Source organism: Psittacula echo (assembly GCF_963264785.1).
Source record: "Psittacula echo genome assembly, chromosome: 3".
Taxonomy (NCBI): Eukaryota; Metazoa; Chordata; class Aves; order Psittaciformes; family Psittacidae; genus Psittacula; species Psittacula echo.
Window position 1 is genome coordinate 57318603 of NC_137736.1, and position 15786 is coordinate 57334388.

A 15786-nucleotide genomic window follows, 5' to 3' on the forward strand; every position below is an offset into this window, starting at 1 on the left:
CTTGGTCTGTATTCTCTGATATTTGCACGTGGCTTATTGGTTGGATCTATGTTAGTTTGAAGAGTTTACATTGTACCGGGTGGAACCGTGGCCCGTTCTGTGGAGCAGGAGGTGGAATGTGCCTCAGCATCTCCTCTTGCACTTATGCAATTGCACTAGCACGTTGCTGAACATGCTGTGGTAACTTCTCCAATAGTGGAGAAAGAGGGAAACTGTGCTTAAGTCGGTCAAGCTTTGCTGATCCCAGCTCAGAGCGTGCAGTCCCTGGCTGGCAGCTGCAGCCCAGAACTGCTGATCCAGCCTTTTGTGACTGGGGGGCCTCACCCTCTCATCTCCTCTTGAGCAGTGGGAACTTGCCCTGCAGTTATAGTGGCCATAGGATATGCTTTAGCTCAACTGTTTCAGGCTGTTTGAAGTGTAACTATCTGCATTTTGAATGGATTTATGCTCCTTTTAAACCTCAAGTTTTTTTGGTTAAATGACTGAAAACATAAACTTTGGAGAGTTTCTTAATTTTGGGGTTTTTTTGAGATGTGTATTTAAGATACTGGTGTTTAAGAATGGTGAAGTAAATAAGTCCCTGTGATTTGACTTCATACAAATTAAATGGCTTTAAATGGAAAGAGGATAGACTTAAATGCGATATAAAGGAAGTAGCTTTTTACTGTGAGAGTGCTGAGGTGCTGGCACAGGTTGCCCAGAGAAGTTGTAGCTGCCCCATCCTTGGCAGTGTTCAAGGCCAGGCTGGACGGGGCTTGGAGCAACCTGGTCTAGTGGAAGGTGTCCCTGCCTCTGTCAGGGGGGTTGTAGCTGGATGAGCTTTAAGGTCCTTTCCAACCCAAATTGTTCCGTGTCTTTCTGAAGAGTTTATGATCATTTCAATGCTCAACCCTCTACCTCTGAATGGTGCCTTTGTTTTATGCTTTGTTCCTGGAACAGCACTTGCAGTTTTGTGTTTCCCTGTGTGCCCTGTTACTTTTATGCTAATCACAGCGGGAGTTTAGCCAGTGCTGCTGCTTCCTCAACTGTTCTCATCCTGAGATTCAGCGTGGCTCAACTTTTTGCCCATTCAGCGATTCCTGCCTGCCAGGCTAAGTGTGCCAGAGCTGGTGGTGTGTACATCTGGGGCAGTGAGGGAAGAGGGTCTGCCAAAAGAGAGAACAGTGGTAGGTGGGCTGCTTTGAAGAGGACAGAGCCTCAGGAGAGGTTTGCTTTGCTGTTGCTACTGTGGGGACAGTCTAGGCAGCTCGTCCAGGAGCAGATGAGACGTGCTTCATTTTTCAGCACCCATTTTCAGAGTCCACCTGAAAAGTGGGAGGAATGAGTGGAGGACTTATTTCGTCCGTTGCTTTTTAATTTACCACTACTAGCTGGAGGCAGTGCTTTGTGCCAGGGTAGCTTGAGGACCCAACTGAACTTAGCTGAACAAAGACGCTTGTTTCACTGTCAGGCTGTGGGGGACGTTCTGTTAATTAAGCTCAATTTAAGCTTAGGAAAGTGCATTCATTTACATCATTGTCTCTTTCATACTTTTTTTTTATTTTTTGGGAGGGTTTTTTTGTGTTTTTTTGTTTTTTTTTTTTTTTTTTTGTGGTTGTTTTGTTTTTTTGTTTTTGTTGGCCCATAATGGTAAAAGGAAATAGCTGTCCATGAACAGCTGATGAGAAGGTCCAGTGGAGGGCCACAAGGATGTCAGGGGTGTGGAGCATCTCTCTTATGAGGAGAGGTTGCAGGAGCTGGGCCTGTGTAGAGAAGACTGAGAGGGGATCTCATTAATGCATATAAACAACTCAAGGGTGGGTGCCAGGAGAATGGTGCCAGACTCCATTCAGTAGTGCCCAACGAAGCAATGATGAGAAGCAGTGGCCATAAACTAAAACACAAGAAGTTTCACCTCAACATGAGGCAGAACTTCTTTACATTGAGGGTAGCAGAACACTGGAACCAGCTGCCCAGGGGGTTCCTGGAGTCTCCCTCTGGAGACATTCAAAACCTGTCTGGACACATTCCTGTGTAACCTGCTCTAGGTGGCCCTGCCTTGTCAGGGGGGTTGGACCAGATGATCTCCAGAGATGCCTTCCAACCCTAATGACTCTGATTCTGTCAGATGAGCATTGGTTGCAATAGACCTAGTTGTGTCCATTGCCTGATCTTGCCAGTATGCAGCAGTAAGTGTGCTGTAAGGAGCTGACAGCAAAAAAAACCACCTGGAAATGGTGGCTGGCACTAGATGATCTTTAAGGTTCCTTGCAGCCTAAACCATTCTACAATTCTATGAAATTGTCACTGTGTCTAGATCATTACCTGCTGCAACACTCCATGTTTCAAGGAGGGAGACTGCTGGATTACCTCTCTGATGGTTATGTGAGGATAAATCCTTACGGATTTCAAGGGGAGAGTGCTTAAGTGTCAAATCTTTGAGTGATGCAAAGGAAAAAGTGCCTATCAGCTATAGGATTTAGATTTTAATTTTTTTTTAGTTTATTTGAAGGACATTTAACATTGTTACTCCTTTTGCAGAAAAGGAGAGCAGCAATTGCCGTAAAGTGAATGTCTGCTTGCTGTGTAGTAGTCTAAATCAGTGTCTTCTGGAGAAAGTTGTTTTTGCTGTAGCTTGATACTATCTACTTTTGCTTTCTTTTTTTTTTTTTTTTCCCCATTTGTTTTTTCCAAAAGACTGAATTGTGCTGTTTATCTGTGTTCTGTGGGAATTGTTACCTGACAGTCCAGGAATAATGCCAATTTGCAAGTAACTTAAACAGCATATGTTCTTGTACCTCTCAGAGGAGTTACTTCCCATTCTTTCCCTGTGTATTTTCAGGATACTCGATATACCTTTTGGTTTTGGTTGTTTTGTTGGGTCTTTTTTAATGTTTTGTGATAACATGGTACCATCCTCTCGTCATCTCCTGATCTTGTCAACACTGCCATAGAATTTCATCTGATAATTTTTGTGGTGAAGGGCTCTATTTTTCATCTGTAAGCAGATGTCATCAAACCAGTTATTCGAGGCTGAACTTTTAATGTTGGGAATCAATGTCTTTTTGAAGCTTAGCTGGATAGATTCTTAAGGTCGTTAGAGGCTGTTTCTGGGCAAGTCTTGGCCAAGTTCTTGTGACGGAGGCTAAAGAGGAACTGTGTGGCAATTTCAGCATTTACAAGGTCTCAAGAAGCCTACAGTTATTTAAGTTCATTTCCTTTACCCGTTTTTATTTAACTTGGTTGCTAGCTGCAAGTTACATCTGTTGGGTTGCGTGCACCACTGCTCAATCTGCATAAGAATTATCTCCTATCATCAAGCATCATTTTCCTGTTTTAGCTATTTATAGACTGACTTCCTGAGTTCTCTTTTGATCTTCTCTTCAGTAAATAATCTGACCTTCTTAATCCTGTCACTGGAAGAAATTTTAAAAGCTTAAAGTTTTTTCGATAACTGCTTAACTCCCTAGAATTTGGGGATTTTCTTTACCTTTGAGCTTGAGAGCTGAATGCTGTTACTGCAGTCCTCTCACAGTGATTCTGAAGTTTATGATCTGTTGCTCTTTTCTCTACTCTCTGCATTCTCAGTCCTTACCTTGCTTGTTTGCTTATTTATTTGTTTAGTCTTTTTTCATTTTGGCCTTTTTTTCTCTGTTTCTTTTGTCTAAAAGACTTTTCCCCATGATTGCTCCTGTTGATACTTTTTTCAAGTAGTCTGAAGCCTCAAGAGGCATAGAAGCGCAAGGCTAAGAGATGCATGCTGTGTGTTTTCTGATATGCTTGGAATTAAGAGCATAGATCTTTTAGAAAGACTTTGACATTGTTCTGTAAGGATGGAGATACGGAAATTATGTGCCTGCTAGGACTGGAGTCATCTCCTTTTAAATATCAAAGCAGGGTATTTGTTGTGAGCAGGGTGCATGGCTGGGAGCAGCAGTACAGAACCATGACATTTAAAAAAGATTGGCAAATCTTTTGCCTGAATAGATTTCAATAATAATCCAGCTCTGATTGAAATCAAAATGTAAACAATGCTGAGGGGAGCTTTAAGATTTGGTGCCTTTTTTTGTTTGTTTTTTCATGTGGACAGAATGTGATGGGAGTAGCTCAGTGAGCTTCTCCACAGCACAGGTCAACTCTTCTGACCAACTCAGGCCCTCCCAGTGCTCATCCCCTTCAGAACTGAAGGAAAAGAACAAATTTCAAGGAAATATTTTCTGTCCTGACCGCAGGGGTTGCACATCAGGCAGGGAGGTGGCATGAACTGTGTCGTGGTGTCACCTGGCTGTGTGATGTGGTCTCCTGGCTAACATAGTGTGAGTGTACCCAAGCTCCAGCTGCCTCCTTGTTGCTGCCATTGTCAAACCTTTGGTGCTCACTTGTTGAGGGGCAGAGGGGAAGCATGAATCATGGCCTTGCAACGTTTGCAAATGTGTTAAATCTGGGCAGGAAGGAGCTGCTTCCTCTTTCACGTCTTGCTAGGTACTAGAGTAAAAAAGTTGGAGAACAGGGGCATTGAACTTAGCCAAAGAAACATCAGGCACATGGGATACCTTTGGCAAAATTACGAAATGGAGCTGTCAGCAAGTGACCTTAAAACAAGAAGGCTTTTGTAACAGTCTGTGCCCGATTGCTTATGTTTTCCTGGTTGGAAAAATGCTGATCTGTCTTTAGGAAATTATCCTGAAGGGCTGGGAAAAATGCGCCTTCCTGTATTTCTTTTCACAACCCAGAGGGCAGCGGGAAGCTTTTATGTCTTAGCTTGTGCCTCTGGCCAGGTAACAGGGGTTTCCCAGGCTTATGCTGTTAAATAGGTGACAGTGTAAGTGAAATAAGATTTTGGGTTTACTTATGCTTTGGTTTCTCTTTTTAAATTATTTTCCAAGTATATAAAAAGAAAATCTACACAAAGTCTGATACCTGAACATAGAATGCTGATGCTGGAGGATTACTCTTGTGCAGTCGTAAATACTGAGGCCAGAAGTGTGCAGGTGTGCTTTCTGAAACGGCACAAATAGGTACTAAGTTGCTATGTGTTTTGGAGCACGGATGGAGAAGCTTTTCATAGCACCCATCTGTAGTGCTGTCCTGCGGTGCAGTGGGAGGCAGGGCTATGAGCCCATTGGTCCCACCACCGGCACATCCCAGAGTGGCCACACAGCCAAGTGTTTCTGCTTTGATAAGAGAGGTGAAGAGGAGGAAAAGCCTCTCAGTTAAGCTAACCTATATAAAGTGTTGTTTTCTTTTTTAGCTAAAGCTTGATCTATAGGTACTCAGACCAAAACCAAAATCAAAATATTGTTTATGTGATATACTCTGACTTCTTGGCAGACCTCTTCTGTTTCCTGTAAGGTAAAACTGTTCGGAGTCTGACCTTCTCGCAGGACTTTTGCCCAGACGTGGAAGTTTTTTGGCATTTGTTTATTTATCAAAGGGATGACGCTGTGGGTTTTACTGGTCTCTAATTTGAGAGTAACTGTGGTTCTTGTGACAGAGCTTGAGCTGGGTGTAGGCAGGTGTTGGGCAAGTGTCCCAGCGCAGCTCTGCCAGCCAGCACTCCTGTCAGTCCAGTCCTTCCTCCTTTTTCAGCAGGGATCACAAATTGCACAATATGAATATTTATTTGTTTATTTTAACAAAACCTCACATGCTGGGGCTTGAAGCAAGCGTTGGGCTGGGGCTTTAAGAACCAAAAGACCCCTGGACCTTTGCAATGGTGGCTGCTTAAAGTTGCTGGCGAGCTTTCTCCATACATGGCATGTGAGCCTTGAGCAATGGCTAAGGATGCATGGTTGGTCTCTGAAGGTAGAGAAGTAATCACTTCTGGTTGCTGCCTTCCCTTTGCTCAGGGTTTTGTTTGGTTTTCTGTCAGCTGAGCCCTTCCTTGGAGGTAAAGCTGCTGTATCTGTGGGGCTTCCCCCAGGAAACCATAACTAGGTAAGAGAAAGTAAGGAGGTTTTCCTGTCAAGCTGCTACAAGTGCAGCGAGTGGTGGGATCGCCAGCCTGTCCTGGCCCTCTCTCAGTGAGCTTGTGGCAAAGCTGGGGTGAGATCTGCTCATTCCCCCTGCATGTGGGGATGGCAGGGCCCTGCTCCTCTGGGGTGCAGGTGTTTGGTGTTCCTGCCCTCACCGTTAGAGCGGAGAGCAGTGCTCAGCTGCTCCATGCACTATAGGTGCATGGTTGTCCTCTCTGCAGAGAATAACTTGCAAAGCCTTATAGAAAAAATGAGACAGCTTGATTAGAAGTGTTGCCTTAAAAATGAGGAATTTTGTCCTCCACCAAGGAGGGTGTGTAGATCATTATACAAAAGTGGATGACCAAGACCCTTTCTCCCTAAAATTTCTTCTTGTGGCTCTTCTTGGTTCAAAACCCCATACAGTGGCAGCAGTTGGGAGGTGTATAGAGATTGCCATGACTCTCAGAGTTTTCGGGCCTCTCTGGCACCCAAAGCAGGTCTGGATGTCCTAGGACACAAAACACTGGAGACTGCTGGCACCTTTTGACAGCCAGGTTTCCTGGTAGTCATCTCTGTGCATAAAGGTTTGAATACACATTGGCTCGAACCTGAGCATTGGAGGTCATCCTTTCCTCTGTTTTTAATGTATTTCTGGTGTGCAGTGTGAAGGAAGAGAAGCATTTCTCAACTTGTAATAGTAAGGAGGGAGGATGTTAGTCCTAAAAGTATTTTTTAAAACTCATATAATAAAACCAACTGGGTGTCAGTTTGTTTCCCTCCCATTATGGCTGAAGGGGGAAGCTTCATGTTTCCTCAACATTAATAGCTCCTTGCTTTTCATATTACTCATTTGTTTTCTGTGTGTATAGCAAACATATACGTTATATGTGTGTGCATATACATATCTATATATATGTATGTATTTTTTTTAACCAGGGGCAAAATGACTGCTCAAGTAACACTGGAGGATGCCTTGTCCAATGTGGACCTCTTGGAAGAATTACCATTGCCAGATCAGCAACCATGTATTGAACCCCCACCATCATCTCTGCTTTACCAGGTATGTTGTCAGTGTAGGGAAAAGAGTTTTTCCATTTCCCATTGCTGTTAAGAAAAAGAATATGTGCTTTTCAAAAAAAAAACCAAACCCCAAAAAAGGAAACACAAACCCCAGAGTGTGTTTGTATTTGCAATCTATATAGAAATTCTTTTCCCTACCAAAGATTTAATTCTGTATCTTGCTTTCTTTGCAGCCAAACTTTAACACTAATTTTGAAGATAGAAATGCATTTGTTACTGGCATTGCAAGATACATTGAGCAAGCTACAGTTCATTCTAGCATGGTAAGTGGATGTTCAGATATATATGTTTGTATTACTTGAAATAAAAGGAGAGGAATGTGTCTTCATGCAGCTCATTATAAGGATTTTGGCCACAGAAAACCAGAAACCAGGTTACCTACAACACTTCCAGGAGGCAGTAAGATGAAAAGATGTGCGATGCTTGTTTTTTCACACATCTACTTCTTGATAATTTTAAGATTGTCTTTCTTCTTGGTCAGCCAGTGTTGCTCAGGAGTTTTCTGATTTCATTGTGCATTTTGCCAGTGTTCTGAGGTGTCGGTTGTACTTACAGCTAGCTGCTGTAACTTGAGTGAAAAATTACCGTCCATCTTCCAGAATTTGCACTACTTCTCTGCCAGTTCAGTAGCATTGAAGTGTTTTTGTTGGCTTCCTCCCTAAGGAGTGTGTATGTTAGTGGTTTATTGGCATGCTTCTGTGTAAGGTATTCTGCAGTTTTTCACAGTTCAACTGTGGAAGGTAAGACTTCATGCTGGTAACTCCGTCTCTGCTAATGGTGTAGCCGTTTTGGGAGACAAAATAAATTGCTGTCTGCAAATGCTGGTCTGTACTGAACTTGTCATTTCACGGCATTCTTGGAAAATGAGGACTAACACATCTTGTGATCCTGGAGGCCAGTTCACAGACGGTGAAATAGGCAGATTAAGCACCTGATTACGTGCAACTGAAAATTATGTGAATTTACACCAGTCTACTTTTAAAATTATCTGGTGACTCCTTAACCTGTTTTGATTGTTTGGATATTGTTGGACCTCTCCTTTGACATGTAAAAAAGGGTATTACTCTTCATGTGCTGACTCTTTCATCCTTGACCATTCTACCCGCAGTGCCTGAGTTTAAAAAGAAAAACAAACATCCCAGCACCCTACCCCCTCAGATTAGTATTTTTATTTATATCTATAGATCACAGTTTCTTTAGTTTGGGGAAGAAAAAACAACACAAAAACCAAATCTGATCTGGGGAGATGATAATTTTTGTCGTTAGGTAAGCGTAATTGCTGCACTTGTTGATTAGTGATCTGACAGGTATCTGTTGGCTTAAGTGGTAGGAAGATGGTCATGTGAATTCTCTTAGAATTAGGTTGGGTGCTATAACAGATGACTGGGAATTAATGGCAATTTTTTTGGCCATTGGATTATAGCCCAGATGGACATAAGTAGCTATTCAGCTCTGATATATGTAGTATGCCAGCTAAGTCTATAAATTATGGTAATATTATTTTACATACAGTATGATGTATCATTCAGCTTGCAATATATGTGTGTTTGTAGATACGCTGATAAGAGAAACAGGTTTGTCTGGACAAGGGTTTGGAATGATGGAAGACAAGTGTGTTTAATCCTTTTTTATTACAATGCCTAATTATATTGAGTGTCTTTCTTGCAGAATGAAATGCTAGAAGAAGGTCAGGAATACGCGGTCATGTTATACACATGGAGAAGCTGCTCAAGAGCCATTCCTCAGGTAAAGGATGAAGATAAACTCTCATGCAACACGCGAACTCCTGTCTTGGTGTGGAGTTGCACAGATGGAGCTTTGTCAATGACCTCTGTCTACTTTGGCACCTGAATTGTTAACCTGGGTCTGCCATAGAAGAGTGCCTTTTAGCACTCAGGGACCAGTTGGACTATTTTTACTTTTTTCTGATAGGGTGTCTATAGCAAAACCTCATGGGTTTTGTATCAGACCTGCTGATGGGTTCAAGAGTAGTATTGGGGTAATGCCCTCTAGAGGGCATTTGTCAGATTTGTTTGAGGTCAAAATTTCATTCAAAAGAATGGACCCTTACCATTCCCAAGCTTAATAGTTAAATTCAGAGCAGCTTTAACAAGTAGCATAGCTTGTAACAATTAACATTCAGGTTAAACATCTAAGTTTCTAGACATCCTATGTAGTCATTTTCTAAATGTCAGAGCTACCTAGTGTTTTCTTGATCTGCATTCAAAAATAAACCCCTGTGAATAGGTGTCAGGTCAACATAAAGTGTTTGGGAATGGTTGTACAAGCGTGGGGTGGGAAGAATGTTAAGATACATCAGAAAACTGAACAAAATTATAACCATGAGTTGACACCTGCCTGCTTTATAAGGAGCTTGTAATGCAATTATTTTTGTACTGAAATGCAAAGAAGACTTATCCTGTGGTTTAAAGATTTAGAGTGGGAGTCAGGTAATCTTTTAATTTCTAGTTCTGGTCCTGGTTTAGTGCATGATTTTGAGCAAGTGGTTTAATGTGGGAAGAAGATTGTCCTAACCATACACAGGTGTTTGACAACTAAATTATTTGCTCTGAGGCAATTGAAAAAAACTCAGACTTTGGTTTTTTTTTTTTACGTAAAGTTTAGAAGACTAGCATAAAATGGCCAGACCCAGAGATTTATGCCTTGAGTTTGTCTTTATTAGGGTGATAATGCATTTCCTCAGGATCTTAGTTTCTGAGGCTTTATGAGGGACATTTCCAAGTGTAATAATCTTTTTTATTATCCTCAGGTCAAATGCAATGAGCAGCCTAACAGAGTAGAAATTTATGAGAAAACTGTGGAAGTTCTGGAGCCAGAAGTCACAAAACTGATGAATTTTATGTATTTTCAGGTAAAAGGCATGTAAACAAAATTTGTCAGTAGGCTTGTGTTTTTATATTCCTGTTTTGTATGCTTCGTATATTCCTGGTTTTGTATGCTTGATGTTGTGTGCTCGGATACTGAACTGTCATTATACTTTGAAAAAACCCTGTATTGTCTGACATAAGGGCAGAATTTCTAATGCCTATCTTAAAATTTTCAGGCAATCTCCATTTCACATAAAATCAAAAGTAATTGCATATGGTCCCTATGTAGCACATGAGGACAGAAATGTGGCACTTCAGAAAGAAAGGAAATGGAAATATAATGCTTTTCACATGTATACATAAAAGCATCTTGGCACAGAAACTATTTGTTAGGGAGTGAGGGATCCACTATTCTGGACTCCAGAGCAGCAGGTGCAACTTTGCTATGGAAATTCCTAACTGAGGCAAGCTAACGCAGTTGTTGTGACCTGCCAGTCACTTGAGCTACATGGTCACTGGAGAATAGCAGTCTGTCTCTCTTTATCCTCCGTGCTGGCAGCTTGCCATTTGTTTCGATGGACTGAGAATGTTTCCAGGCATTACTCGGAGGGAACCGGAGCATCTAGAGCCTGCAAGCTCTGGAGCCCACAGGAAGAGGACACTGAATGAAATGTGGTGTTTCCTGTTGTCTTCCCCAGCTGGCAGATCTTACTGAGTACAATCTCCTTTCATTCAAGGAGAATAGTGCTCTAATGTCAGAACAGATTCCTTTTTACATTAGAAGTTGCTGTCTTTTTCACACTTGTAATCTCCATCTCAAATGGCCCTGATGAGTGCTTGGAAATAAGCCCTCACATAAACACGTGCCAGGATGTACGCTGAGAGTTGGCATGCACAGTGTGCTGTGGAATTTGGACTTTTTTGTTTTAAGGGAACATACCTATAATCTGCCTTTTAATGCATACACACTTCCTCACTAAAGAGCATGAAATCACTTATTTCAAAGGGATTTTAAACTTTCATGACTTTAGTCTGCAAAGAATTAGCTTGACTTTTGTGCTAGGCAAACTCTGTGGCAAAAATCGGTGCTGATACTTGGGGCTCACAGCAAGTATTCAGCCCCACAGAGGGCAAAGGGTAAGGGGTGCAAACTTCAACAGGGGAGATTTAGGTTAGATACAAGGAAGAAATTCTTTACTGGAGTGGTGAGGCACTGGAACAGGCTGCCCAAGGAAGTTGTAAGCTCCATCCCTGACAGTGTTCAAGGCCAGGTTGAATGGGGCTTTAAGCAACCTGGCCTAGTGGAAGGTGTCCCTGGTCATGTCAGCGGGGGTGGCACTGGGTGATCTTTTAGATCCTTTCCAACCCAAACTGTTCTGTGATTCTGTGACAAACTTGTGTTAGTGCGTTGCTAGTTGAAACCAGAACACCTTACATACTTTAAACGTTTTTCTGCCTCAGTGGTGCTTTTTACTGGACCAGCTCCTGTTGTGTGATGAAAGCTTTTTCCTGGAAATTTCATGGCTTTTACTCCCTGCTTCTTGTCTTTTTTTCCCACCCCCCCATTAGAGAAATGCAATAGAACGATTTTGTGGGGAGGTGAGACGCTTGTGCCACGCAGAGAGGAGAAAGGACTTTGTGTCTGAAGCATATCTGATCACGCTGGGCAAATTCATCAACATGTTCGCAGTATTGGATGAGTTGAAAAATATGAAGTGCAGCGTGAAGAACGACCATTCAGCCTACAAACGGTAAGTGGCAAGGAGAGCAGGACCGGGTTTCTGCCGCCAGCACACAGGCCTCCCACGAGATGGCAGCAGTTGCTCTTTTTTTTCTGAAGGCATTCTCTTCTAAAGTAGTGCTTGTGTGGGACAGATTAACTTGAAACTGGGGGATGCACTGACTGCAGATAGGACGATGAGAAAATCTGTTTTCTTTATGCTCTTCCAGCAGCAAAGTTCTTCTGCCTTTTAATGCTAAGCTGTCACATACTTCTGTCTTAGTGTATTCTAAATGTAATGAATATACTTTGCTCAGTAAAGCTTTTCTTTCTAAATTTGAGGGGAAACTGGTTTGCTGGTGGCTTGTGCTACTCCTGTTCTATTTGTTCTGTTCTGGTTTTGGCATCCACTTTCAACATTTGTAGCTGAGAGTTGTTACACTTGTTCTTAAGATATTTCAGCTTTGCTCTTCAAGGTTGTTGCGACCTCAGGTTGTAACAGGGAGGGGAGAAGGGTGGTGTATCAGTGGCCAAGTTTTCTGCTAGAGCTGTCAGATGGCATCAGGTATATTTGTTCAAACGTGATGGTCAGGGTAACAGGGGAAGACAGTCTCTATACTAGCTTTAGCGTCATAGAATCGTAGAACGGTTTGGGTTGGAAAGGATCTTACAGATCATCTAGTTCCAAACTTCCTGCCACAGGCAGGGACACCTTCCACCAGATCAGGTTGCTCAGGGCCCCATCAAGCGTGGCCCTGAACACTGCCAGGGATGGAGCATCTGCAGATTCTCTGGGCAGCCTGTTCCAGTCTTCACTTGATTCCTTGTGCTCCAAAAAACCCTGGTGAAAATGCATTTACATGGCTTCTCTGCCTGTCAGTACTGCTGGATCACCTTCCTCATAGTCTTTCATAGAAAACCATTCAGGCAATGACTAGCCAATCTATGCTGCTTCCACTTACATGAGATTTAATTTCTACATCTACCAGTAGTTGCCTTTTATAGTTGATGTTGTGTCTGGAGACCTCTAAAATTGCTTGGCTTGCCTTTCTATTTCCTTGAAGGCATGCTTCTGGCCCATTCTCTTTCTGCTTGGTTCAGGAGTTTGGAGGTGGGAGATGCACTGAGGTTGACAATCCTGCATGAGCAGCAAATGATATGCCATTGTACTAGCAGTTAAAGATGTGCTCACAATTTACAGTTCCCCTGGCACATTTGGAGATGGGTGTGTTTCTATTCAAAGGGAATGGATTTGCTTAGAAGTAGTTCTGCAAAAGGGAAACACTGTTTTGTTTTCTGTTTTTAAAGAGCTGCTCAGTTCCTGCGGAAAATGGCTGATCCTCAGTCCATTCAAGAATCCCAGAACCTCTCTATGTTTCTTGCCAACCACAACAAGATAACTCAAGTAAGCTTTAATTGTCTTTTTGCAAAGTACCTAAGGCTTTACAAAACTATTAAAATGAAACACTTCCAGTTTGGTAGTAACTGTTGTTCCCCAGGGACTATAACTAGTTGACTAATATCCTTTTCTTCTTTTTTTCCAGTCTTTACAGCAGCAGTTGGAAGTGATTGTTGGCTATGAAGAGCTGCTTGCAGATATTGTGAATTTGTGCGTGGACTACTATGAAAACAAAATGTATCTAACACCCAGTGAGAAACATATGCTCTTGAAAGTAGGTTTCTTTTGGGTACAAAAATTGCAAAAGAATGTTGAGGCAGGACACAGATGTTTGAAGTCCTGAACCGTATTTCTAGGAAGTATAATGAAAGCAGAAAGGAACTACTGTGCTTTATTTTTAGGTGTGTGGCAAGCTTGCTTGAGGCTTTGTACCAAATATTTCAGAGAACAAGTAGTTTAAAACTAGGATTACTAAGCAGGTAAGTTTAGTTAGCTGGAATATGTACATATAATTAGAGGGTGCTGGGCAGTATGAAGAGTGGTTGATATCAACTGTATGTCTTGAAGTAGAAGAAAAGGTATAGCGTAAGAACTGAATATTTGCCTCATGTTTAAATTCTGAGCTCTGTTAATTAGGACCAAATAGAAGCATCCTGAAACCATACACAAACACTAGAACATTTGTGTTCTGTCTGCAGGGATGCCCAATGTGTCTTTCATACTTAGGCCTTTTGCTTGGAAACACATGCTTAAAACGCATTAAGTCACTAATGCTCAGCTCCTGCTATTGCAAATACTGAATTATAACTTTCTGTTAATGAATAACTTGACCAAAATATAATTTTTTTTATGCTTCTGAACTCTTACGCTTGTAATTCAGAGATGCGCTGAAAGCCATAAAAAGCAGTTACTCAGAGATGTTAGATCTGACCTTCTGTTACAGATCAGTTTGCATATACAGGATTTTAATAAAATGGAAATTAACAACAACAACAAAAAAACCTGTCTAAAAATAGCCATACTCTAGATTCAGTGAGAGTTTTTTGCATGCTAAACCTTTATACAAGCAAGTAGCACTTTTTAAGGATAACTGAACAGGCTAATGTTAAAGTAAAAACTACTAAGTGCATATAATAAAAGAATACTGCAGAAAAGTACGTATTTGAAAATATATTCTATTTGAAGGAGGGTGGGTTTTAAAACCTCCTTTTTAAAACATTGCTGTTCTTTATAATGATAAAAAGAGCAGTCCTACTGCAGCAGGTTTTACCTCTAAGATCCATTTGCAGAGAGATTTGATTTCTTTTCTTTTTCAGGTTATGGGCTTTGGATTGTACCTGATGGATGGAAGTGTCAGCAATATCTATAAGCTGGATGCAAAGAAAAGGATAAATTTAGCCAAGATAGATAAGTTCTTCAAGGTTGGTTGAGGTGTGATGTTAATATGTGATTTTTAAGTTAATTCCCCTTACATTTTAAATATAATTAAATAGAATAAAGATCACTTTGGACTGTAATATGGGTAAATAATCCTGGAATCATAGAGTGGTTTGAGTTAGAAGGGACCTTAAAGATCCACTAGTTCTAACACTCCTGTCCTGGGCAGGGACACCTTCCACTAGACCAGGTTGCTCAAAGCCCCTTTCACTAAGATTTATGTTTAATAATTTATCTAATCCACTTTATTCCATGTACAGCAGTTGCAGGTTGTCCCACTGTTTGGTGATATGCAGATTGAACTTGCCAGATACATTAAGACCAGTGCCCATTATGAGGAAAATAAATCAAGGTAAGAAGAAGAAGGAAACAAAGCAAAGAGCATCTGGGCTGGGAAGAGTCAGATCTTTGGAGTGTGTTTTCATAATTAGTCTGTGGATCTCTGTAATTAATAGGATTTTCACCTTGGTCTACTTTTTGGTGTGGGTATTTCACTAGTAATGTAATTCATGTAATAGATACAATGAAAGAAATAGATCATTTAAAGATCTTTCTATGCTTCTGAACTCATTCTTGTATCTGTGACATTTCTAATCACCTGGGTTGAAGGAGATGAAATTTATCTTACACTAATTTCATTTTTATTTTTTTCCTTTAAATATGAAACTTTCTTTAAAAGAAATGAAGGATTTTACTAAGCAAGGTGAGCAGTAGTAGTGCATGGGTAAATAGGCATGTACGTATTGTATATGGAGCAGCAACTTGGCTTGTCTCCCCTCCTTTATTTCAGCTAGGTGTGCAGAACAGCAAAATGGCTGGCAAAAGCAGCCGGTTGTTACGTAAATGGTTCCGTGGTTTATGGTTATTGCTTTGTTTTAGTGAACATTTCCATGCTCCTCCACAACCTTCCCTCTATGCAGTTACATGGATTTAGAATGTAATGCTTTGCATTTTAATTCCTGCAGAAAAACCACATAACCTGCATGTAATTGCTAAGAGAAAATGAACAGCAGTGGGCCTACTGAGCTACTAAAAATAGGCTACTTAACCTGACATTCCTGGTAGCATGTCTTTTGTGTCCCTTTTGATAACATGTTGATAGTATTTAATAATGCCTCTTTTATAGTTGGGAGCATACTGTAGGCTTTTCACAGTTAAGCAAGAATACCAAAAAACAGTCTGAAGGTAGCTAGATGTATCTTACAGCCTATCCCTATACTTCTGCCCTGCCTTTCAATCCTTTTTGGTCCTGTCCCTAAGTGTATGCTCCTGAAGAGGGCTACTGGTTTGTTATTTCGTAACAGCAGCCTTTAAAAAAACCCAAACAAACCAAACAACAAACTCAAACAGAAAAGAAAAAAGTTTTGGGGTTTTTTTAAGACTTGG

The 15786-nt window shown here is 41.2% G+C and overlaps 1 protein-coding gene across 6 annotated transcripts in view; it reads left to right on the top strand.

Annotated features, from left to right (window-relative positions):
* Positions 1–15786, top strand: part of CYFIP1 (cytoplasmic FMR1 interacting protein 1) — an 88167-nt gene that overhangs the window by 19165 nt on the left and 53216 nt on the right. For 5 of the 6 annotated variants that reach the window (XR_013956376.1, XM_080612490.1, XM_080612492.1 and 2 more), the window contains 9 exons: positions 6873–6996; positions 7190–7279; positions 8685–8762; positions 9787–9888; positions 11414–11595; positions 12873–12969; positions 13109–13237; positions 14280–14384; positions 14661–14752. Coding sequence is in view for 5 of the 6 variants with exons in the window: in XM_080612490.1 (XP_080468616.1) it covers positions 6880–6996; positions 7190–7279; positions 8685–8762; positions 9787–9888; positions 11414–11595; positions 12873–12969; positions 13109–13237; positions 14280–14384; positions 14661–14752 (992 nt within the window). In the remaining variant the exon portion in view is untranslated. Of the gene's footprint in view, positions 1–6872; positions 6997–7189; positions 7280–8684; positions 8763–9786; positions 9889–11413; positions 11596–12872; positions 12970–13108; positions 13238–14279; positions 14385–14660; positions 14753–15786 lie in introns of those variants that run through there. The other variant, XM_080612493.1, reaches the window with a different exon arrangement.